General features: G+C 43.1%; 1 protein-coding gene across 2 annotated transcripts; it reads right to left on the bottom strand.

Annotated features, from left to right (window-relative positions):
- Window positions 1-3,653: 3,653 nt before the first annotated feature.
- On the bottom strand, window positions 3,654-20,620 carry LOC310867264 (uncharacterized protein). 2 transcript variants are annotated; one of them, XM_083777174.1, is made up of 14 exons: window positions 20,530-20,620; window positions 11,506-11,600; window positions 10,722-10,837; window positions 10,543-10,584; window positions 9,552-9,578; window positions 9,242-9,313; window positions 8,188-8,253; window positions 7,962-7,988; window positions 7,817-7,861; window positions 7,344-7,379; window positions 6,172-6,349; window positions 5,562-5,683; window positions 5,210-5,335; window positions 3,654-4,333 (listed from the first exon to the last, which is right to left on the bottom strand). In XM_083777174.1, the coding sequence occupies exons 2-14, from the start codon at window positions 11,585-11,587 to the stop codon at window positions 4,328-4,330; spliced, it is 945 nt and encodes a 314-aa protein (XP_083633300.1). In that variant the 5' UTR covers window positions 11,588-11,600; window positions 20,530-20,620; the 3' UTR covers window positions 3,654-4,327. The 2 variants fall into 2 exon arrangements, with proteins under 2 accessions (XP_083633300.1, XP_083633301.1); XM_083777175.1 differs by lacking the exon at window positions 5,562-5,683.
- Between the last annotated feature and the right edge of the window lie 5,333 nt (window positions 20,621-25,953).

Raw genomic sequence — 25,953 nt, forward strand, 5'->3', positions numbered from 1 at the left:
TCAGTGTTGTTGTGGTAATGGGTTTCCGTGCGCTACATCACCAGATCAGTTTGTGTTTCTTATTTTCAAATTAAGCTTCTGGTGATTCTGAGAATTGTACTTGCCTTGGGTACATAATAGAGAAGACGAGAACGGGTAAAAAAAAGAAAAAAAGAAAAAAAAACACTCCCAAACTCCATAATTATGATTGTTCGTGTTACAACAGGCAATAAAGAAACCGGGTAGGACGATAATTATCGTGTATTTGTTGTTCCAGTAACGTTTGGGTGAAAGTCACATTCTTGAATAGTCTGTATTAGGCCACATGTGAGACGTTCACATCGATTTGACCTGAACACAACTATAAGTGTATGTTCTTTACATGCTGGTTGAGTCTCACTGGACTATGATATCCCCTTGTCTTAGCCCCACATTTGATGGTGATGTTCACTTTTTCTGGAGGCTCTTGTATGTGGAAAAAATCTAACAATTTCATGATTTTCATGGTGTTGTACATAAGTACATAAGTATACACACAACACTGGCAACCCCCCGTTGTTACCTGGACAGGCGAAGACGTGCATTGTGTATTTATCTCCATTCTGAACTGATGTGGAAGCTACGCATGCTTCACCGTGGGGCGAGAATGGCAGAGAATAGCAGGCTCACCACTGAAAAGAGTTAACAGGCAATTATGGCACCATATTTGCCCGTAAACCTCAAGTTTAGCAGGCATATACAGTAATATACGGTAATATACAGGTGTGATGGTACAATTCGGGAGTTTACCGGAGTTTGTTGGAAAGTTTAACCGGAGTTTCCTATAATATACACATCCGTATTCCATGCTTTTTGCGCAGTGCACGTGTTGCAAAATTATAGGTCGGCTATTCTCGACACGCAATGAAGTATGAATCGGAGATCATGAGTCCAACTGTCATTTCATTTTGGACATTATTGTCAAATTTGTTTTGGAAAAAAAGGGCTTAAGGCATAATTACTGAGTTCAGATTTAAATAATGACTAAATTAATCTCTCCTTTCCCTATACACTATATCTTCACCGAAAATTGACAATATACAAGCTTACAACACATTGTGTTGTGATGCTTTGTGAGCATGAAAACAAATAACATACTTACTGTGTTTCATGTAAGCTATTTTTTTTGTTTTGAAAACTTTAAATTTTTCCCCAAGAATAATGAATTGCATTTTTTTTTACATGCCCCAAATATAAGAACCCGAAATGTTGAACGTGGCTAAGAATCGGGACACGTCAGCTGCACAACAGCTGATACCGACGTCATCGAAAAAGCCAAATAATGACCGACCGTTAATATCCATCGGGGGGCACTGGTAGTAACGAACAGTACACGCTGTTTTCACACGGTTCAGAGTGGAGCGAAATCTGATTGTTACACGGTAAAAACCTTGAGTGTTAATTGAATTCCAAGGGTTTTGTAGACACTGAGTGGATGATTTAAACACTCTGTACTGAGCCTGTCCATTGCGTTAGATTGAATGAAGTGTGGTCATGTTCGCAAAAAATCATGAATAATACATTTTAAAAAAGTACAACAAAAAAAGTCTGTTTCTCTACCTGTACCGTCAATGAGATTTGTGTTCAGTGCAGTTTTAACTTTAAACGGCAGAGAAAAAATGAAAATAAAAAAAATAAAAACATTGAAAATAATAAAAATCTGACTTCTACTGACAGGGTGTTTTGTTAGTATGTTTTTTTTTTGTGTTTTTTATATTGACTGTACAGTTCAAACCCTGGGAGTAAAGGAAAATAAAATCAATCTTAGGCTATTTTTCTCTGTATATGTTGTACCTGTCAATATCGGTACTGTATATCTGGTTAATTCTGGCTCTGTCTAAAACCTTCAAGCTTTTGCTCCGTCGCATATTGTGCCACATGGCGAAAATAGCCAATCTACTAAAGCTCACCATGTGTCGCGGAATGTGACGCATAATGGTGAGCTCGGGTTGGCAAAGTATGAATGGGGTTTAAAGTCACTGGACTCACTCTGTAGTTCTTCACACTGTAGTAATTATCCTGACGAATGGTTTTTTTCAGCAACGGCAGCAAAGTTTGTCTTGTTTCAATGGATTCTACCAACCTTTCATTCTTATGGATATTAAACTAGTGTAATAGAAATTACTGGACAAAATAACAAAGAAAATGAACTGATGCAAAGTCTTAAAATTGAAATAAACATTGATTGACGTACACCGAGTCCTCTGTGTCATTGGGGTCATTGTTTCCATTTCAGATTGGGCAAGTTGTCACCATTAGCTGCCAGTTATGTAGTTTTTCATGGTTTATTATTATTTTTTTATTGTAAAAAACCATGAAAAACAACATACTATATAGTAAGTCGTTTTGCATGCTTTTCATCGTTTTTTTTTTCATCGTCAAAAACCCTGATAAACGACGATTTGTTTATTGTCGAAAAACAGGAAAAACATGTTTTCTGATGATAAAACCCTTTACCCTAACCATAGCCGCAAGCATGACGCAACATGCATGTCGAGTGTCATAATCCTCCCCAGTTTCCCCGGCCGCTGCCGGCCCTTCTCCCGGCAGCGCCGCGGCTGTTACCGGCAGTTTACCGGCAGTTGCGGCGGCGTGGCAGTCCGCCCAAGGTGCAGATTGAGGGATTACATCGACTCACTGGCCTTGCAACGTCTCGGGATCCCCCAGGAGGAAGTCACTGATGCTGCTCTGGAGAGGGAAGTCTGGAGCTCTCTGGTGGAGCTGTTGTCCCCGCGACCCGACTACGGATAAGCGGATGAAGATGGATGGATGGATGATGAATGAAAATCATGAATCATGAAAAAACAGATACTATAGTAGCCTATGTTGTTTTTCATGATTTTCATATTTTTTTATCGTCAAACCTTGAGAAACAACATACTACTATAGTATGTCATTTTTCATGATTTTCATGATTTATTTTTATCATCAAAAACCATGAAAAACGAATACTACTATAGTAGGATATTTCGTTGTTCATTGTCTTCAAAGACATACTATAAAAATTTGAATAGTATTGGAATATCATTCATACATGCACACAAGGTGTTTGCAGCGCGCAGGCAAAGTTCACAGTGCACACAACACTGGTTTATTATGTCACTCAGTCAGAAGCTCTTCTTTCTTTCTTTTTGAAATGAGTGCTCAATAAGTCATTCATAGACATGCTCTTTCTCTGCTGGATGAAGAAGTCCACAATTATCAACGTCTTCTCGAGAATACCGGAGAACTCGCCGGTTTACAAACTCGCCACAGCGAAAAGTGGGGGAGAAACAAGTTTCAATGTCTTCATCGTTATGCTAACATGCTGTCTGAATTCATCAGTGTAGTTATGTCAAACCCACAGATGTTATAGTTCATTTCCAAAGTGATTGGAAATTAGTGCAATTAAATGGTCAGCTAGATAATGATGAAAAGGTTGAGTATGTGAATACCAATGATAGTACCAATGATATTTCAGGATATAGTTTACTAATTAATTACATTGTTTCGGTTAGGGATGTCCCGACTTTTTTTGTATCCGATCCCGATACCTCAATTTCTGTGATAGCCGATACCGAATACCAATAGTGATCTTGTGTTGTGTTTATAGCAGACTCACTAAAATGTACACTTGCAGTTTGGGCAACTCCAAAGCAAACTCCATGTCCCAACATTTTATTTACCTGCCATAGTGTCAACCCCTTACCCCTGTGACGTATCGGTGGTTAGACTGGCATATTCACCGATATGACCCGGTATGACAAATAAGGGCCGATCCGATACTTTTCCAGATACCGATACAGTATCGGGACATCTCTAGTTTCAGTACTTTGGTGTTTAAACTTTGTGAGTCGGAAAACCAGAGAGTTCTCCGGTTGCTGTTCTAGATGTGCGCTTACATTTTTGAAAGTGCTTGTAACATCTACAGTACAGCTCCAGAATGCTGTCCCCAATTAAACGTGTCGATATTCCACAGACCACTGAAGACTCGGCACACGCTGGCATATTTTGTTTTCCGTCCTAAGTATGAGGTGATAAGTAATGCGCTTTAGCTGCATGCAGATGCATGAGCAGACCAGTTGGTGGGAGTCCAGAGCAGTGGTTGACAAAGGTTTTTTCTCTCAAGACCCAAGAGATGCATATGGTGTCTCCCCGTACCCAAACGTATTTATTGGAGCGTGGGTATTGTGCCCCCCGACTGACACTGACAGGTCATGTCACCAAACTCCGTTACATGCCGGGCGGTTGGAGAGGAGAGAGTGAAGGGGAGCAGCATGGAGGTCAGTCCTCCAGCGCTGAAGGAGGTGCACGGCTTAGATTCCACGGCTCACGGCTTAGAGGCAGCATGAGTCCAACAACATGGCGGAAACAGAGGAGAAAAATTAACGTATGTTGATATGTCAGACAGTGGTTCTCAAACTTTTTCACGTGTTGGCTCCTCAAAAGGATATGTACTTGGCCGCGGACCCCCCATCTCAAAATATTCTGTACCAGGGACCACCAGAAGCAAAGCTAATAATAATAATAAGTCACTTGCACCGGGGGAGAACTCAGAGGCCCCTATTGCTGCTTTAGCATCCGTTGGACTGCCAGTCTCTAAAGATAAAATTGGGGATCTATCAGCTATCGAGGGGGCAGCAACTCAACCGCAGCAAATACCAGAATTGCCAGCTACTGAAATCAATGGGAAATTACGTGCATACAGCAGCAGCTTTTTCAACTAAAAGCCCAGACGTCTCTGCCTTTGGACGTGTAGGCCTACGTGGGTATAGCCTTTTTTTTATCTAGTGTTTAGCTTATTTTTTTTCTTTTCTCATGTAAGCCTACATTATATCTCGCACAGTGATATGCTTTTGCTTCAAGAAAGTACAAAATAAAATCTAAGCTAAAACATAAATATGTATAGATCGCCTACATATTTCGCTTTTTTCTGGTTTTGTATTTGTATTTATGGCCAAAGCATTTCCGGGGGTCCCCACCCAGCCCCCCTGGCCTAATGCATGGCAAGCTGGGTGTCCTTGAAATTAAAATGTTTGAGAATCAAATATTCTCTTATGGGGGTCCCTGCATGGCATATATTTTCTAATGGGGGGTCCGCAGGCTAATAAGTGTCAATTTGGGGGTCCTTGACATGAAACAGTTTGGGGACCATGCACTGCTCTAGTGGACAGACACACACACACACACACACACACACACACACACACACCTGCTGCAGCACGTTGACCCACTGGGATCCAGAGTAGATGTACAGAGTCTTGGTGTCTTTCCTCAACACCATGACGTTCTCCTTCCTCATGGCTCTCATCTGACGCTCCGTCTGAGCCGCGTAGATCTGCACAAAACAGCAAAGTATTAACACAATCAGTGTTGTCTGCTAATTCCCCACACACTGTCATTTCTCGACCATTTCGGATGCGGGGCGGCTCGCCAGAAAACCGGTCCGGCAACCTGGGCACGTTCATGTGGGTCTGGAAGTTCCGGGGACCCACCAGGGTCCACCACACGCAGTTGCATGGGTGTGATTTTATTATTATATGGTAGGAGGTGTTGTGACTCACAGATGAAACCCTGTTCTTGTTCCTGTCTTTCTCAGAGACGTCGGTTCGAATCTCTGAACAGCTGCACGGTGCAGGAGCCCCGGGTGACCCTGTGTCCCCTCTGAGGCCTGGCAGGATGTACACTACACACACACGCACACACACGTGCACACACACACACACACACACGCACACACACACACACACGCACGCAAGGTTCGTAATTACTATGCTTTTGCCAATTTGAACACTAGCCCTAAAATAAAACAGCCGATCTACAGTGGCGTGCACAGATAGACACCAGGGGGTGCTAGAACACCACCTGCCCTTGCCCTTTGGACAGCAATGTGGCCTTTTTTTGTACAGTGTACAGTATGTGGACCATGGTGACATGGTCCACAATCTCCACATACTGGACAGACTTTTTTTTTATCAATTATTATATATTATTTAGGCCCCAAAGTCTATAAATCTCACACTATTAAGGCAACCGGCTGCACAAGGTGCCCTTTTTTCACTTGAGCACCTGCCCCTCTAAATGTCTGCACACCACTGCCGATCTATGAGCTCACGATGTGAAGCAGTTGCGACGTGTTTGCTATTCCGTCGGTTTGTTTGGTTTGTGACCCACCTTGTCCAGGTAAACCAGGCTCTCCCGTCGGTCCCTGCATCCCACCATGTCCTGCGTAGCCTGGACTCCCAGGAGGCCCCTGGGAGCCGCGAGACCCCCCAGATCCTCTGTGTCCTAGGCCTCCCCTGGGTCCTGCCTTCCCCCTCACCCCTGCATAACCTCTCTGACCTGTGTCCCCCTGGTGGTGAAATGTTAACACAACACATATACAACTAATACACAATAACGACAATAACACAACACATACAACTAATACACAATAACCACACAGGGGAAAAAACTGTAGTGGAAATTATCTCCCGGAGTCTCTCATGCACTTTAAGCATGCAGTTCATATTAATGGCCCAGCAGATGTTGCTATTTCACCTTCTACCAACCGCAAAACAATAATAATGTCAATAGAAGTGAACAAGGTTTTGCTTTTGGACGGACTTTCGGCTATACACTCATAAACCCTTCAGGGTTTAAATCGCTAGTTTCAAGTATGTCTTAAATCATCATGATTTGCGAGCGTCACAGTCCCGCCCACTTTCCAGACCCGGAAAATAATTCCCGTTCATTTTCCTCATAGACTTTTCAAAAAGTATTTATTTAAAGACGTTTACGCCGCGGACAAAGCCATCTGGAGTTGTGACAAATCACATGAACAATAAACACAATGTTTTGGGCCAATCAAATTATTTATGAGAAGAAAAACAAAAAAAGTGTTGTATCTTGCCTTTTTCTAATTATTTGTTCGGCCCAAAACATTGTGTTTATTGTCATGATTTCCAGTTGGCTTTGTCCGCAGCGTAAACGTCTTTAAATAAATACATTTTGAAAAGTCTATGAGGAAAATGAACGGGGAATTATTTTCCGGTTCTCTCAAGGGGGCCGGACTACGACGCTCTATAGGGTATGTCTCTAGGGTTTATACTGGTTCTATACCGAGTGAAGACCCGCCCTCGCTGCTGTCGCAGCCAATAGCAGTCGCTCTCATTTCGGTTACAGTTTATGCAAATACATATAAATACCGTCGGCCTATTACCACACAGTGAACGCACAATAGAACCCGATCAATGTTGTGAGCTGTCTATAGTCAAATAGTTCATAACATGAAAAAAGGTGGTTTGACCATAGTTTAAAGTCAACAGAGTGAACACAATAACACACTAAACACTAGACTGACTGACCTTCTGACCCGGGACTCCAGGGACCCCATGGTAACCCTGCGGGACAATACAAGTTGATTGGCTGAACGGGGTGTCACATGAAACAAGCAGTGGCCAATGAGAGAGAGAGAGAGAGAAGCCAAATTCAAGTGGCCGAAAATCTGGGCCACTCGCTCACTCACACTCGGTCACTCCAGCATGGCAAAATGATGGTGAAATTGGTGACCTGGCTGAAATATGTTACCATCTTGTGGTCTTTATATGTGGCCTGAATCCCGCTAGGTTGAACTCTGCTAATGAACAAACTGCAACGATTAACATTCAGACACTAACATTATGTGACCGTCTGCACACGATTGTCACACATTTCAGCAGGTCACCAATTTCACCATAACACCACCACACTGGAGTGATCGAGTGTGAGTGAGCGAGTGGTTGAGATTTGGGGTTTTGGAATTTGGCGAGAGAGATGGAGAGAGACCTCCATACTGTACCTGCTCTCCCTTTGCACCTGTGTATCCCTTCCATCCCTGCTCCCCCTGTTGGTGATACGTCGTCATGACATTAGCATCAGCTGTACCGCCTGTGGTGCCGGCGGTACAGCTGATGTGCTGAGCGTCATGTGTGCCGTGCACTCACCTTAGATCCCCTGTATCCTGCATTACCCTGTAATAACACACGTACGCATGCACACACACACACACACACAAACACACACACACACACACACACACACACACACACACACACACACACACACACACACACACACACGATATTAAAAAACAATATTATGTTACAAAATTACACAGTATGGCACACAATGTCATACTATAGTATTAATTGTAGTGATTCTGCTGTTCACCTTCTCTACTCCAGGACTTCCTATGTCTCCATACAGTCCTCTCCAGCCGCGTTCACCTTTCTCCCCCTAATTCAACAAAAACTAAATAAATACTCAATAAACTCCCCATTTGCCTCATCATAATACCTCACAAAAACCACCAACTGAGCATTATCATGGTGTCAGTGGACTCATCCACAGCTAGGAAAATACACTCCATTTTGTATTCCCTCACAAGCCAGTAATTCAGTAGCCAACGTCTGGTTGCTGTGGAATCTGACAGTGGGATTTGCTTTATTTCCGCTGTCATTTCCTCCTTTTCTAAACATGTCCATCACTTCAGTCAAACATTATTTTATTATTTCTGCATCAGAGAATGGCTTCTTACTGTGCTTACACAAAACCCACGCCACTTTGAGTGAACACTCTGTTGCTTTTTGTTCTTGTGTTATGAACGCATATTTGTCAGTCCCTTCATTGAACCACCAACGTTCACTGTCTTACTAGCAAATTAAGATTGAGAGCTCATGCATTTAAGCATACATATAAATGTCCTCTCAAAATGCCATTATTTTAAAGGCAGAGTATCACGCTGGCATCTACTTTGTCTCAGTTTAATTGTGACAAAGTTGTGGAAATACTTTCTAATGCAGCTCTATACAGCCTTTTCAGTGCTTTGTGAAGGAGTTGTTGGCTAGTGGCCAGTACTCAGAGAAAACCCTCCCACTGCGTCGGGGTGCTGATACAATTGTTTGTCAGTCCTGTGTACGGTTAATTGTTGGTAGTATTTGTCAGACTGGGTCTCTGACTGGCACCCTGACACTTTCCCCAACAAACCGCTACAACACATGTAGCCTTAGCCCAACATTTAGACTCTCGTAGCATTTTAGTCAGGCTATCTTTATGAAGGCTGCATAGGGCACCGTACCCTCTCCTAATCACCTGTCGCCTGTAGGTGTGCAAAAGCTTTGCTTTTTAAAGTGTTCAAGTTCAAAATGTGTCTTCCAATGTCACTTGTTTATATCCTGCATCTCCCGTACGAGTGCTCTCTCCTGATTGGATGAAGACAGTTTACCTGCTGTCCAGGTGATCCCATTCGTCCATGATGTCCTGTCTCTCCCTCTGGACCCGTCACACCCGGTTCACCCTGACGCACACACAAGTTGAGAATGTATTTTCTTTTGTCTGTCTGTCTGTCTGTCTGTCTGTCTGTCTGTCTGTCTGTCTGTCTGTCTGTCTGTCTGTCTGTCTGTCTGTCTGTCTGTCTGTGTCTGTCTGTGTCTGTCTGTGTCTGTCTGTCTGTCTGTCTGTCTGTCTGTCTGTCTGTCTGCGTGCGCGTGTGTGCGTGCGTGTCCAGCTGTGCGTGTGTGTGTGTAGTACTGTACCCTGGCACCTCGTGGTCCTCTGCAGCCCTGGACAGACACACAAATAACGTTAAAGTAGTTATCATATTAATCATTATACTAATTCAGTCATATGGTGTATCATATTCAACCTCTTATGTAAAAGTTTATTACGTGAGGAAGCAGTAGCCTATTTAGTTTTCATGAACCACACATCTGGAACAAACTGCAGGTTTGCTACTACTCTTATTTGAGCTGGGAACTTCTCCTTTGGTCAACCCATTCCTGGGACATGTGAGAATGGTCCATCCATCCATCTTCAATCGCTTATCCGTAGTCGGATCCCGGGGTCAACAGCTCCACCAGATAACTCCAGACTTCCCTTTCCAGGGCAACATTAGTTACTTCCTCCTGGGGGATCCCGAGACATTCCAAGGCCAATGAGTCGATGTGTTTCCTCCAACTTGCGCCTTGGTCTGCCCTGGGGTCTCCTCCCAGTGGGACGTGCCTCAAGGACCTCCTTAGGGAGACGCCCGAGAGGCATCCTAACCAGATTCTCGAACCACCTAAGCTGACTCCTTTCCAGGCGAAGAAGCAGTGTGACTCTACTCCGAGTCTGTCTCGTGTGACTGAACTTCTCAGGGAGATGCCAGCCACCCGTCGAAGAAAACTCATTTTGGCAGCTTGTACAGTATTCGCAACCTTATTCTTTCGGTCATGACCAACACATTATGACCATAGGTGAGAGTAGGAACAAATATTGCTCGGTAGACAGAGAGCTTTCCCTTCTGGCTCAACTCTCTTTTCGTCACAACAGTGCGGTACAGCGACTGCAACACCGCCCCATGCCACTCCGATTCCCCGGCTGATCTCCTTCTCCGTCCTCTCTCGTGAGTTAAACTATCCATACCTGATGATGTCATAGTGACATAGTTAATAGTTATAATATTATAATAATAATAATAATAATAATAATAATAATAATAATAATAATAATAATAATAATAATAATAATAATAATAATATCCTGTACCTTTTCTCCTTTAAGTCCTGTGATGTCCTCCGTTATATCAACCTGCAAAATACCATGAAACATCAACCAGGACTGAAAGCTAATTTTGTACCTGTGCGTGCTTGCCTGCGTGACTGCGTGCGTTGCGTGCGTGACTGCGTGCGTGACTGCATGCGTCCGCATGTGCGTGTGTTCATCACCATCAGTTCTTCTCTCCACTTCAGAGGAGGAAAGGGCGGGGGAGGAAGAGGAGGGAGGATGAAGAGTCTGCATCTCCGCTTCGACCACACGGCGTGTTTATGAGATGCAGGGAATCCTGGGATACAGGAAGAGAAGATGAAAAAGGCTGCAGGGACAAATAAGAGCCCTTAAGCAAGGCTTTTAACCCCCAGCTCCAATGACCTATATACTAGTATGAGGGGCTTTGCACCAGGACCAACAGGGACCCAAACTAGAGTTCTCATTTTATGCCCGAACTCGACCCTACCCGAGCCCACATTTTCGGGCCGAGCCGGCCTTACATGGTGGTATACATGACGAACTTGTTGAATGGGACATACTGCATGAGTAGGCCTACTTTTCGGTACTCGGTCATTTAGGTATTAGAGTAGCCTACTTTTTGATTAATATGACTCTTACTAGTTGTAACCAAGCCCCCAGTAAGGCTATCCAACGTTGAAGATGCCACTACCTACTGGCGGAATGAGGAATTGCAGCACTTTCATGGAGGTGGATGGACGTTCATGACATCATTCGAACCTCAAAATTGAGGTCCGGCGCTATAGGCTAGGCTAAACTTCCGCTCGCTCGAGCCATTGAGTTATAATTATACTTCCGGCAGTCTTCCGGGTGCTTCAAAACGCCACTGAGCAACTTCCACTGAAATTAATATCTACATTGCATGTTGATACTTTTACTTAGGCTACATAAATAAATGTAATAGGCTACTTTCTCCATCACTGGTTAGGGAGAGGTCATACTTACTAGATGCAGTAGTTAGATGTAGGTTGCTGAGCAGAACCGTCCATCCCAGGACTAGTTGGCTCATGTAGGTCCGGTTCACCATCACCGTGGCCAAACTGTAACCAACAGTGGTGGAAAAAGTACTCAATTATTTTACTTAAGTAAAAGTACCAATACGGCAATTTAGAACTAAAAGAAGTAAAAGTACGGAATTGAAAATATACTTGAGTAAAAGTACAAAAGTATCGGCATCAAAATGTAATTAAAGTACTAAAAGTAAAAGTATTCATATTGCAGAATGTCCATCCATCCATCCATCTTCAACTGCTTATCCGTAGTCGGGTTGCGGGGGCAACAGCTCCACCAGAGTGCTCCAGACTTCCCTCTCCAGAGCAACATTAGTGACTTCCTCCTGGGGGATTCCGAGACGTTCCAAGGCCAGTGAGTCGATGTGTTTCCTCCAACTGTGCCTTGGTCTGCCCCGGGGTCTCCTCCCAGTGGGACGTGTGTCGAGGACCTCCCTAGGGAGACGCCCGAGAGGCATCCTAACCAGATGGCCGAACCACCTAAGCTGGCTCCTTTCCAGGCGAAGGAGCAGCGGTTCTACTCCGAGTCTCTCTCGTGTGACTGAACTTCTCACCCTATGCCTATGGGAGATGCCAGCCACCCGTCGAAGAAAACTAATTTTGTCCGCTTATATTCGCGACCTTATTGCAGAATGTCACATTTCATGTGTAGAAAATCTATCGAAAATAGCCGATCTATAAACTCACAATGCGTCGCAACGCAAAATCGCAAAAGTAACTAGTAACTAAAGTTTTCAAATAATTGTAGTGAAGTAAAAGTACAAATTTTGGCTCCGAGATGTACATTAGTGGAGTAGAAGTAAAAGTATTGGAAATTGGAAATACTCAAGTAAAGTATGCACATACCTCAAAATTTTACTTAACTAAAAGTACTTAGTTACTTTCCACCACTGGTAACCAACAGAACCAAACCACAACCAATCAAGCAGAACCAGTGTACAAAAGTATCGGCATCAAAATGTAATTAAAGTACTAAAAGTAAAAGTATTCATATTGCAGAATGTCCATCCATCCATCCATCTTCAACTGCTTATCCGTAGTCGGGTTGCGGGGGAAACAGCTCCACCAGAGTGCTCCAGACTTCCCTCTCCAGAGCAACATTAGTGACTTCCTCCTGGGGGATTCCGAGACGTTCCAAGGCCAGTGAGTCGATGTGTTTCCTCCAACTGTGCCTTGGTCTGCCCCGGGGTCTCCTCCCAGTGGGACGTGCGTCGAGGACCTCCCTAGGGAGACGCCCGAGAGGCATCCTAACCAGATGGCCGAACCACCTAAGCTGGCTCCTTTCCAGGCGAAGGAGCAGCGGTTCTACACCGAGGCCCTCATTTATCAACCGTGCGTACGCCAAAATATGGGTGCACGCCGAAATTACCGACATTTTCGGCATTTAACATTTCCGGCAAAGCTTGAAATTGAACTTGAGTAGGACAAATAGTCACGTCTGGTCGCGAGCTGGCGTACGCTGTTTTTCTGTTTTACACAAGCGGAGCAGCCTTGTCTGAACTGCTGAGAGGCTGTCACAGACTCACAGGCATCAAAACATATATGTATTCACTCCTAAAATGTTTATATAAAAGGTATGTATAATGTATATGGGCTACATGTACAAAATAAATAAATAAAAATGTTAAGGAATACATGTGTCATATGAAATTAGTAGGAGATAAAATCGCGCAATTAAAAACAATGTTGCAAGAGATGCTTAAGCCATTTAAACAGTGTTTTGCATGAGCGCATACATGCGAGGATTTGGGCTGTCTGTGCTGAAATATTTCCATGACGGGACGTTGGAGAGTATAGTGCAGCAGCTGCTGCAGCTCAGCTGCGGAGAGTCCCAACGTGCAGGTATAGCCTACTGTAGCCTAATCTACAGCATGAAGGCCGATGTCTTTCTTACGGTATGTGCAATATAATAAACCCGACGCGTCGCTCGAATGCCAAATGTACCGTGCCAGGCTCCCAGCGCAAGTGGGAACTGCATCGGAGATATAGGTATATTACCCAGCCAGCCCATGCACCAGCCACATGAGGCTATGGTTTTGGCTGCACATTCATATAACAGTGACTAACGACTGCGAGGCAATCTAAATAGACTGGCGAACGTCGGAACGTGCATGGTCAGTTGGTCACGGACGGACCACTGTGATAGAGAGAGACAGACAGACAGACAGACAGACAGACAGACAGACAGACAGACAGACAGACAGACAGGACAGGAGGAGCACCTGCAAAACAGCAGGGTGTGTGTGCCTATTTGTTATTTAATTATGGTTCACAGTGTTGACAGAGCTGCCATTGCAGCAGTAGGTAGATGCCTGGAGCTAGTCGGGCTAAACACTCATAATGGAGGAACGTAAATAAGTACTCAGGAGTCAGCAATACCTTCAGCTCGTAACCATCAGAACTGACGAGATGTGTTTATTTGACCAATATATACACATCTCTAATAGGCACTTCCTGTCAAGGATTTGTCACTTCAGAATAAGATAAGATAGTTATTTACAATATAGATCACATTCCAACACCCCCACTTGATCGCATATTGGTAAACAATAAAATACAATCCTAAACTTGCATATTAAACAGTGCATCTCATCAACATTTCACACAATGATCACTTTGTTCAAAACCAATAAAAATCCTTTTCAATACCAATAAAATGTTTCAATAAATATGTGCAAAATTTAAGCATCTCTTTTACGTCTGTCATCACATCAAATTACTGGTTGCAATCATCAACTTCAAATACCCATGTCATTTCTCAAATACATGTTACTTTCAAATACTCATTAATAAATAGCAATACATAAATCACATAATCAGATAGCATATCACCCAAACACAAATTAACACTTATTTTTCCTTCTTTTCTTTTGTTTTACTGTGTTGTGACAATAATGCTTCATCACCCTGTTTTTGTTTTCACCCCCCACTGCATTCTTGCCCTCTGGCAATATAGTCAGGGTAAATTTTTCATTTTCTCTCATCACTCCATAACAATAATCAAAGGTTACATTTCCCTGGTAATCAGATTTAGCTTGACACTCGTAATCCTTTAAATATTGAGGTGGTCTCCTCTCTCTTTTTGGATAAGTTGTACTCTGGCTACATTCACCTGCCTGAATGTCAACCAGATCACTCATCTCTGACTCTGCATCTTGTTTTTGTGTCTCTTTTGGGATTACACTAGTCTTCCCAACTTCAGGCAGATGGTTTACAACCCTTCTCATACTGCAATCATCATCCTCCTCCATTTCTTGCTCTGTTTGAGTCTGACTCGCAATGACACTCTTTTGAATGAATTTTACCAATCTGTGTTTAGCTACAAGTACTTTCCCTGTGTTAGGATAAAACACCAAATAAGCTGGGCTGTATTTGTCATAGCCTACAAAGATACCTTCTTCACATCGTGAATCCAACTTTTTCTTGTCTTGCTTGTATGCATAGCATGGTGACCCAAATGTTCTCATTCTCGAAAGGTTTGGCTTCTTTCCTGTCAACATATAATATGGGGTCTGTCCTACACGCTTGTTGAAACACCTGTTTCGAATAACAGCAGCAGTCATTACTGCATATGTCCACAATTCTTTTGGTAAACTGCTTTCAATCAGCATGCATTTGGCCATTTCAAACAGTGTTCTCCTATTTATTTCAGCCCCTTCAGAATCATAGCTGTCAGTAAGCCGTCACTCAAAGTCTCTTCCGCATTCCTCAGTGCCGTGATGGAAGCTTCAGCTCGAATAATATAGTCTGTAATTGTTTCATTAGCAGCCTTCTGGAGCGAAGTAAGCTCTGTGTACAAACTAATCACTCTTGGTTTCCCATTGCCAGCATAGTGATCCTTCAGAATTTGTAACGCCTTCCTCCCATCGTCTGCTGCATCACGCATAATCAAAGACAAACTTGTATCATCTAGAACTTGAATTAGTTCGGCATATGCTTCCTCATTTTTCTCGGCGTCCTCAGCGGCTCTTGCCTCGGCTGCGGCTTCTTCCTCATCGAGCCCACCGTTGTCGATATCAGGCTCGTTCAATATAGTGTGTTTCAGCCCCCTCAGCCGAAGGTGCCCGAGAAACTTTACCAACCATAATTCAAAGTTCCGTTCATCTCCATCAAAACAAATCCGACTCCACCGGCTATCACCATCTCTCGTCCTGCTGGGCCCATAACCTGTTGACAGAGCTGCCATTGCAGCAGTAGGTAGATGCCTGGAGCTAGTCGGGCTAAACACTCATAATGGAGGAACGTAAATAAGTACTCAGGAGTCAGCAATACCTTCAGCTCGTAACCATCAGAACTGACGAGATGTGTTTATTTGACCAATATATACACATCTCTAATAGGCACTTCCTGTCAAGGATTTGTCACTTCAGAATAAGATAAGATAGTTATTTACAATATAGATCACATTCCAACACACAGGTTCAGATTTTCGTTCTAATAATACAACTAACAACACACAGTGAAAGTTGCAAATAGGATATGTGCGTGCGTGCGTGCGGGGGGTGAGGCGGGCAGCAAGGGAAGCGAAGCGAGAGGAGAAACAGACAGCTTTATTTTAATGTGTCATGTAGGTGCGTGCGTGCGTGCGTGCGTGCGTGCGTGCGTGACAGCAAGGCAAGCGAGGTGAGAGTGAAACAGACAGGGTAGGCCTACAACTTTATTTAATTCATGCAGGTGTTCGTTCTTTATTTGTTTAACAACACACCAGTTAGTTGGGCTTGCAAGTTGCGTGTGCGTGCTGTGCGTGTGTATGAGAGAGGGGGGTGAGGCGGGCAGCAAGGCACGGGAGAAACCTATTTTTTCATGTAACCATGGTTTCAGGAAACGTATTGCCGTTGTTCATGTCGCAAAAACGAGGGCGAGGCTTGATTTCTTAGGGCGTGCCAGATCAAATTCAGCCGTGACATTTATTAACGTGAGAACAAAATTAAGGAAGGATCAGCTGTTTGCGATCACTTTATAAATGCCGTGGAGACGTGGGTGTACTACGAAACCTGCACTCGAATCTGTGGCAGATTTTACACTCGATTGATAAATGAGGGCCCGAGTCTCTCTCGTGTGACTGAACTTCTCACCCTATGCCTAAGGGAGATGCCAGCCACCCGTCGAAGAAAACTAATTTTGTCCGCTTATATTCGCGACCTTATTGCATAATGTCACATTTCATGTGTAGAAAATCTATCGAAAATAGCCGATCTATAAACTCACAATGCGTCGCATCGCAAAAGTAACTAGTAACTAAAGTTTTCAAATAATTGTAATGAAGTAAAAGTAAAAAATTTGGCTCCGAGATGTACATTAGTGGAGTAGAAGTAAAAGTATTGGAAATTGGAAATACTCAAGTAAAGTATGCACATACCTCAAAATTGTACTTAACTAAAAGTTACTTTCCACCACTGGTAACCAACAGAACCAAACCACAACCAATCAAGCAGAACCAGTGCAACTAGAGAAAGTGCTCCTGGGAGCACAAGTCTCAGCCAGGTCATTGTGGGCCAGTAATGTTCAGAATCCAGGCCAAACACATAGGCCCTCATTTATCAATCGAGTGTAAAATCTGCCACAAATTCGAGTGCAGGTTTCGTAGTACACCCACGTCTCCACGGCATTTATAAAGTGATCGCAAACAGCTGATCCTTCCTTAATTTCGTTCTCACGTTAATAAATGTCACGGCTGAATTTGATCTGGCACGCCCTAAGAAATCAAGAAATCAATACTCGTTTTTGCGACCTGAACCACTGCTATACGATCTGGAAACCATGGTTACCGTGCCTTTCTGCCCGCCTCACCCCCCTCTCTCATACACACACACACACACACACACACAGACGCACACAAGCTGCACGCACACGCAACTTGCAAGCCCAACTAACTGGTTTGTTGTTAAATAAATAAACAACGAACACCTGCATGAATTAAATAAAGTTGTAGGCCTACCCTGTCTGTTCCCTCTCACCTCGCTTGCCTTGCTGTCATGTCCACGCACGCACGCACCTACATGACACATTAAATAAAGCTGTCTGTTTCTCCTCTCGCTTCGTTTCCCTTGCTGCCCGCCTCACCCCCCGCACACATATCGCAATTTTTCACTGTGTGAGTGTGTGTTGTTAGTTGTATATTAAATCATTAAAGTATTTTTAATTTAATATACAACAAGATATATTAGTGAACGAAAACCTGAACCTGTGAACCATAATTAAATAACAAATAGGCACACACACGCTGCTGTTTTGCAGGTGCTCCTCCTGTCCAGTGTGTCTGTCTGTCTGTCTGTCTGTCTGTCTGTCTGTCTGTCTGTCTGTCTGTCTGTCTCTCTCTATCACAGTGGTCCGTCCGACGTTCGACAGTCTATTTAGATTGCCTCGCAGACGTTAGTCACTGCAGTGGCCGCCGGCCGGGCTGTCAACTGTCATTATATGAATGTGCAGCAAAAACCGTATATAGCCTCATGTGGCTGGTGGTTGCTTGGCTGGGTAATATACCTATATATCTCCGATGCAGTTCCCACTTGCGCTGGGAGCCTGGCACGGTACATTTGGCATTGAGCGACGCGTCGGGTTTATTATATTGCACATACCGTAAGAAAGACATCGGCCTTCATGCTGTAGATTAGGCTACAGTAGGCTATACCACGTTGGGACTGCTGCACTATACTCTCCAACGTCCCGTCATGGAAATATTTCAGCACAGACAGCCCAAATCCTCGCATGTATGCGCTCATGCAAAACACTGTTTAAATGGCTTAAGCATCTCTTGCAACATTGTTTTTAATTGCGCGATTTTATCTCCTACTAATTTCATATGACACATGTATTCCTTAACATTTTTATTTATTTATTTTTTACATGTAGCCCATATACATTATACATACCTTTTATATAAACATTTTAGGAGTGAATACATATATGTTTAGATGCCTGTGACAGCCTCTCAGCAGTTCAGACAAGGCTGCTCCGCTTGTGTAAAACAGAAAAACAGCGTACGCCAGCTGAAGAGTAGACGTGACTATTTGTCCTACTCAAGTTCAATTTCAAGCTTTGCCGGAAATGTTAAATGCCGAAAATGTCGGTAATTTCGGCGTGCGCCCATATTTTGGCGTACGCACGGTTGATAAATGAGGGCCATAGTATTTTGCGTGTCTTAAGTACCAGGTCTTATTCCCTAACTTGAGTAAACTAAAGACCTGGAGGCGTGATCAATGCCATTTGGCTATTCTGAGTGGCCAAAGAGCATTGATCACGCCTCCAGGTCTTTAGTTTACTCAAGTTAGGGAATAAGACCTGGTACTTAAGACACGCAAAATACAGCCACGCCTTCAGGCTGGTGGAGACACTAACCCAAAGACAGTTCACAGTTAAGTTATGCCTTTGCTACACCACACCCCCCTCAGAAATATATACATGCATATATACATATGTTTAGCCAGCTCCATTTACAACTGAATCCAATTAATTTAAAGATTTATTAGGAGTCATCAAATCAGCCAAACTGCATAACTGCAGTACACTTTAATCCGATTAGCTTCTGCTATCTTTTCAACTTTCTTGGTCTGCATATTTCACATATTGCAACAATCAACCTGCAATTACATTTTGTATCATCATTTTGAGAGGTCTGGCTTGCTTTAAGTTGCTTAAAATAGAACAGATTTGCAAGCTAGCCGTGTGTTGCATCGCAAAACCTCTTAACTCCATTGGACCCTCAAACTGTCTGTTAAAACAGCTAACCCCACCACCTCTCTCCTTCTCATGCAAGTAATTGACCATTTCTAAAGTCACAACACCAACTTTGATGAGGCAGTATTGCATTGTTTAAAAAATATAAGGTTTTATTAATTTCCTTAAAAACGTATATTTTAAATTTCCTGAAAAATTTACATTTTGGTTTCCTCCGGACAGCAGAGATATATTGGTGGCATTTTGACAAATTATAAGTGTACACATTATTATTTGGGAAACATACTTAAAGTCATATAGCCAATAACAAGAGTTGACACTGTTACATTGCAGTGATATATTTTGGTTTAATCAAAGCGCATGTATTTTTAGTTTTTAGTCTTTTACAACAAGCTCACATTTCAAACAAATGAAAGCAAAGCTGCACGCTTCCCAGCAAATACTGAGAACAAATAATTTCAAATTCACATATCAAATTAACATTTCATATTCACATAATATCAAATTAACATTTCTTATTCACATATCAAATTAACATTTCATATTCACATCAAATGCATGTTCATCATTTTAGTGCATAACTGCGAAGTACAGACACATTCCATAAGCACATTTGAACTTAAAGAAACTATACACATGATACAATCCTCAGATTTAGTTTCATCCATTTGCAACTCAAAGAGTTCAGGCTACACATGTAACCAAGTGGACCCTTTGCGAGTCCATTTGGTTAGTGTACACTCCCAGAGTTAAATTTACACTGAGGATTTTACTGTCTATGGGATCTGATCTGTCTGTGTTTTTACATTTTGGTCTGTGATCGCTTTATTGATGATTTTAATATTGCACATAATGATTGGCCATATGCCCTAAGTACCACCCATAAGTACCACTGCACTATAAGCACATGTGTGCATAGTAAAAAGAAATCATTAACATGGTGAGTCACATCTTGATTACATCAAGATGGGGGGGGGACGACGACAGCTCTAAGGTATATTATTAATGACAGTAAAATGTTGAAAAGGAGTGGTATTCCCCTTTAAGTGTGTTTGGCAGGGGTTTATAAATTGAATGAGTGGTAGTTTAAACGAGAGCTTTTAACTAAATAACTACATTGGATCCATAATTTCTTTTCCATTTCCTGAAAAGTAACGCTTTTTAACTTACAAGATTTCCACACGACATATAATACATCATGCCTTCTTCTTATTGTACAATGTCTTGCTGTGCATATAAGAGCATCATGTGTGCATATTATCATCAAATAAAATGATCTTACCTTCTTCTTATGGATGTGTATGTGCGGTCTTGCCCGGGTGTGTATATTGTAAGCGGGCTGTCCTGACTCTGACTTCACTGCACCGTGGCTGTATTGATTCCATAACACTGATTATGTGTCCAGTAGAGTTGGAGCGCTGTGTGCTACGCTTGCAGCTTTGGCGGCTTCTTCATCTCCATAAAGAGAGTGAAATGCACCGTTTGGCAGCGCAGGAAATGCACCGTTTGGCAGCGCAAAGCGCTCCGCTGGAATATAATCAGATAATTAGCCTGAGAGACTGCAGCCAAAGAGAAGGCTTGTGCACTGTCAAACAGGTCTGTCCTACTCTTATACTTAGAATTAACCATTTAAAGGTGCCTGTGGTGTAAGCTATATAATTTCGTTTAAAAGGCAAGAAAAAGCATGTTCAGGTCTGGATACCAATTCAATACAATCTGGAGCCCTACAAAGATCTCAAATATCAGCTTGTTTTCCATTTTGTGGCCTAGCCCGGCTATCTCACTAACATGAGTAGCCTAAAGATGGAAAGAGATTCGCTCTTCTGGGCTCAATATCTCAGGAACGAAACATTCCTAAATCACAAAAAGCATCTCATTCTTATATCCTGATTAGATAAAGAACAAACTACAACTTGATTTTAATCCCAAAAAGCCAACCTCCGAGTTTAATATATTATATGTGTCTCTATGGTTAAGGGCTAAACTCATGTTTACAATTACGAATAATTTACTCTTTAAAACAGTCAACACGTGGATTTCGATTCTGTTTTGACTGGTGTGGCTTGATGCAGCGTTAGCCTAGCCTCCCTCTCCCGGTCTGTTGACTGTTGTTAGTGTAGCCAGGGTTCCAGCGTGCGAGGTATATTCAGTGATTTCACTTAATTCAAACATCTCTTCTTCTTTTTTTTTTGTGATAATCCTCCCTACTATAGAGTGTGCTGACCATATAAGGAGTTCCTCCCTGTCCCCAGTTCACCCCTGGGGTAAAACCTTTTAGTTTTGTTTTTGGCTAGGTGGCCCAGCCGTCATCCAATCAGGATAGAGGGGTCTTCCGCCAATCATGATCGAGTACTCTTTTCAGCAACAATATTGGCTGGCACAGTTCCCGTGGTTGCGATACGAGGCACAAGTCATGGTGTGTGTTTATTGCAAGCAATGTGGCCTGTCAGACAGACAGACAGACAGACAGACTTGTTAATGGGTCAACAGTGTTTACCCTATTCTGGGCGGGACCCTTTTTGGTGTTTTAAGCATTATGTTATAGTTTAGCTATTGAAAAATAGCAGATCTACAAGCTCATAGCGTGGCACCGAGTGCCACGCTATGAGTCTGCTATTTTTTGAAAAATCGTGAAAATTTGCCACAAATGTCTGAATATATACTCTTTCAGAGCTAACGTTTTTAACTCAAATCTTTGCTTCTGGGAGGTCACTGTGGAACTACATATTTTCAGATGGGGATCCGCGGCCAAATAAAGATAATTCTGGGGGTCCTTGACATGAAAAAGGTTGAGCAACACTGACATAGAAACATAAGTTTTACAGAAATATGTATATTATTTTATTTTATTATTATATATATTATATTTAGAAGACTTTTTTCGTCCTCAGGTCCTCAGGTCCAAATGGGTTAAGGTTCAGTCATTAGAGAAGCACCACGATGTGCAGGGATCGCTGCATCAACAGAAGCGCCCCCAGCTCTCTCCCCTCCTCATTTAGTCGGGTAGAGGAGAGCAATCGCTCAGCGGAGAATGATGCTGAAATGGTGATCAAGTTTAAAGGGCCTTGCAAACGGGGAGCGATTTAAATGAGACCTGCGTTTTTGCGCAGAGCAGTCTGCGCAGAGCAGTTTTTTTTACGCTTGCATTGTTGCGCCCCTCTTCAACAGACCTGGAGGAGACCTGTGTTGATCCAGGCAACAACGCCTGCGTGCTGCGTTCCTCGCTTCACATTTGCAAGGCCCTTAATACTGCGTACGACATGGTGAAAGAGGAACTATACCGTTCACCAAATACAAATCACAGATCGTCCTGATGAAGAAGAACGGACTGAACATCAACCCCACATATTTCAACAACACTGGGTGCTGCCGCACTATCAATAGAGCCGCGCACATTTTCGGCTGCGCACAGCTTCAAAACCGGGTTTTTAGACAGCTGGTGGATGGAAAAGAAGCTCCAATTCCGCGGACGACTTGCGCGATGGCCATATTCCCGAAAGCGCTCTCCTCCGTGTCAATCGTCCGGTTTTGCGCCGCGGACAGAATAAGCTGTGATGCGTGTGCGCAGCTGTTTTTAGACAGCTGGTGGATGGGAATTAAGCTCCACCTCCGCGGACGATTGACGCGGAGGAGAGCACTTCCGGGAATCTGGCCGTCGCGCAAGTCGTCCACGGAAGTGGAGCTTCTTTTCCATCCACCAGCTGTCTAAAAACTCGGTTTTGAAGTTTTGATAGTGTGGCAGCACCCAAACGGGGACTGCATGTGACACACGCGCACACACGCGCGCGCACACATGCACATGCACAGGCACACGCACAGGCAGTGGCACACACACACACACACACACACACACACACACACACACACACACTCTGCTTAACTTCCTAAATGTCAATGAAGTCCACAACCACAACACCAGAGGAAGTTCAACAAACCATGTGCAACCCAGATTCGGCACAAACAAGGGACTAAATTAGTTTTGCTCGTATGCCACCAAAATGTGGAACGCCCTACCCTACCAACAGTCATAAAGACATGTGAATCCCTGACTTCAAAACCACTCTCAAAGGGCACCTATACGGACGACTGCAATTAGAAACTGCCCCCGTAAAATCTGAATCCCCCCCACCCCTTTTCCCCCTCACTATATGTTTTTCCCCCTTTTTACCTCCTTTATGATGATTTCCTGTTTTTGCTATATAGAAGTGTATATTTGTACGTCTCTAAATGTTATGATGAATTGAATACGGTGGACCGTAATGCTTTATTGGGTCGTCCATTCACAGTTGACAGTTTTTGTATTGAGTTGTGCTTAAAATGTATTATAATTCTGCAAACTGTTAATTAATACTTCAATCAATAAATAAATTAATTTAGCTCTCTCTCTCTCTGCATGTCTCTGTGTCTGTGTGTCTCTCTCTCTCTCTTTCTGTCTCTCTCTCTGTGTCTCTCTCTCTCTCTCTCTCTCTCTCTCTCTCTGTGTCTCTCTCGCTCCCCCTCTCTCTGTGTCTCTCCCCCCCCCCCCCCTCTCTCTCTCTCTCTCTCTCTCTCTCTCTCTTTTTGTACACTCTTTGTACACTCTCAGAGTTAAATTAACAATGCATTTTACAATATTAATTGGGCGTCCCCAGAATTTGAAATGCCCTAATCTCCTTATAGACTATAGCGCATGTCAAACTAACACTAACCCAAAAAAAAAGAAAAGTATTCAAGAATGTTTTGGAGAAACGATGACACTAGTGGGACTTGAACACGTCGGGTGTGGAATCTGTGGATGTCAGGGCAAATGCTGTACCTCCAACTATATATACTTTACCCATTTTCAACTGTTTTTATTTATTTATTGTTTATATTTTATTTATTTACACTTGCTTTGACAATCGTATGTTTTCTCATGCTAGGCCCCGCCCTACTAGTAGTAGCCGGCGGAGTAAAACAAGGTTATGAAAGTGAAAATAGCTGTGAATGGATGAACTAGATAGATGGAAGGGTGGGATGGAAAGAGATCATGACCAGCTGTGTGGGGCGTAGTTTGACTTAAGTTGTATTTTATAGATCATTGTTGAATTGCTTTAATATTAACAACTACCCGGTAAGTTATGAAAATAGATACAGTAGCAGCCCTACTAGTGTAGTGGTTAGAGCGGCTATGCCTTTCATGCGGAAGGTTAACGGTTTGAACCCTACCTACAGTAGGTGTTGACACGTTGAACTTGACATGTTTGAGAACTACAGCATTATTGTGTACAAGGACACGGACATCTTCAGCACAGCAGCAGCAGGTAACAGTCTGCAGAGGAGAAGGCAAGGAGTATCATATCCACAGTAATGTAGGTCTGCCTTTACCAATTGGAGTGGAAGCCATCTGGAGGCCTCAGGAAAAGTGTCTGAGATTATAGTTGATCTTTTGAGTAGAAAATAAAAATGTGTCAAACCATTAATAATGAGGTTTTGGTTGTTACATTTTCTCGTTCAAGTTAATGATTGAATCTTTCTGAATTCCTGCGAGGCCATGTCTACGTGTGTGGAGGCTCAGCCAATTAATGCAGACCAGGCTTCTTGTGAACGTGACAATGCCTGTTTTGTCCAAGGGGCCAGTGAGGCGCTCCAACGTTGAAGCACTGGGCCCTAGTGGTAAGAGGAAGGTCTCCCAAAGCCCTAGAATGGCTCTTGTTGTTACATAGGCCTACAGTAAGTATTGTAATGTGGGAACATTTGCAACCTATGCCCTGCTACTACAGTGTATTGTCCACAGCCTATCGTGTGTGTAGTTACTAAGGGCCAATTCATACTCCTATTTTAGAGCCGAATAAAAGTCGGTTCGGCGCTGTAGAGCCTACAATTTGACGTCATTTGAGGTTCGGGGGGGCGGGTACCGTCCTAAAGTCGGCTCTTCGGTGCTACTGAAAATTTCTGACGAGCCGAAATCATTTCGGCACTACAGTGCCGAAACAGCGGTAAAATAGGAGTATGAATCGGCCCTTAGCCTATGTGTTCTGATTGGGTCTCAGCCTCAGGGGGTTCTGGGTAGGTTATGTTCAGGCCGCCAGTTTAGTGTGTTATGATCCGGTTTTCAATGTGTATGGACGTCTGAGTGATTCCTCCTCCGTCCCTGCCCGAGAACTACGGACCGACACCATACAAAGCCAAAGACTATATGCACGGTGTGAGTTTACCTACCCGACATTATTTGTGCCAAGTTCTGTCTGTCAACTATATGCTGAACGTGAAGTAAACATCTGTAAATCCATATCCGGGAAACCTTGTTGTGGCATCATTCACTCGCCTCCAATCCACCATATATTAAGCCCACAACAGTAGGCTATGTAGCCTACAGTATTTCGCATGAAATTTACGAAGTATAATTAAATGATCACAGGCATTCTAGGTCTACGTCTCAGGTCTAGATGCAATTGATGCTTTGTCAATTAAATGGAGGCAGCTGGAGCGCAAACAAACACCACAGAAAACAAAGTTAAGAACTTACAAATAGCAATCTTGCTACTTTTCATTCAATTGTTTAATTGTAATCGATTTATTTACTGTTGTAGTGTAGTTTAGTAGGCCTGTTTTGACTTACTTGGCTTACATTTCTTTGATAGATAAGTGTTTTCCATTAAGATGTAGATGTGTGGACAGTGTGGGGGATGGGGTAGATATTTGTTTCACTACTTTCAATTGTACATTTCTGCATACGTTGTTTTAG

Source organism: Protomyctophum parallelum, assembly GCF_964188405.1.
Source record: "Protomyctophum parallelum genome assembly, chromosome: 11".
NCBI classification, from domain to species: Eukaryota; Metazoa; Chordata; class Actinopteri; order Myctophiformes; family Myctophidae; genus Protomyctophum; species Protomyctophum parallelum.

Excerpts from the sequence above, each read along its gene's own strand:
- LOC310867264 (XM_083777174.1), bottom strand. The coding sequence starts at position 11,587 with ATGGTGAACCGGACCTACATGAGCCAACTAGTCCTGGGATGGACGGTT. Across the intron at positions 9,314-9,551 it reads GAGGACCACGAGGTGCCAGG|GGTGAACCGGGTGTGACGGG; the intron begins GTACAGTACTAC and ends TGTGTGCGTCAG. Across the intron at positions 7,380-7,816 it reads CAGGTGCAAAGGGAGAGCAG|GGTTACCATGGGGTCCCTGG; the intron begins GTACAGTATGGA and ends ATTGTCCCGCAG.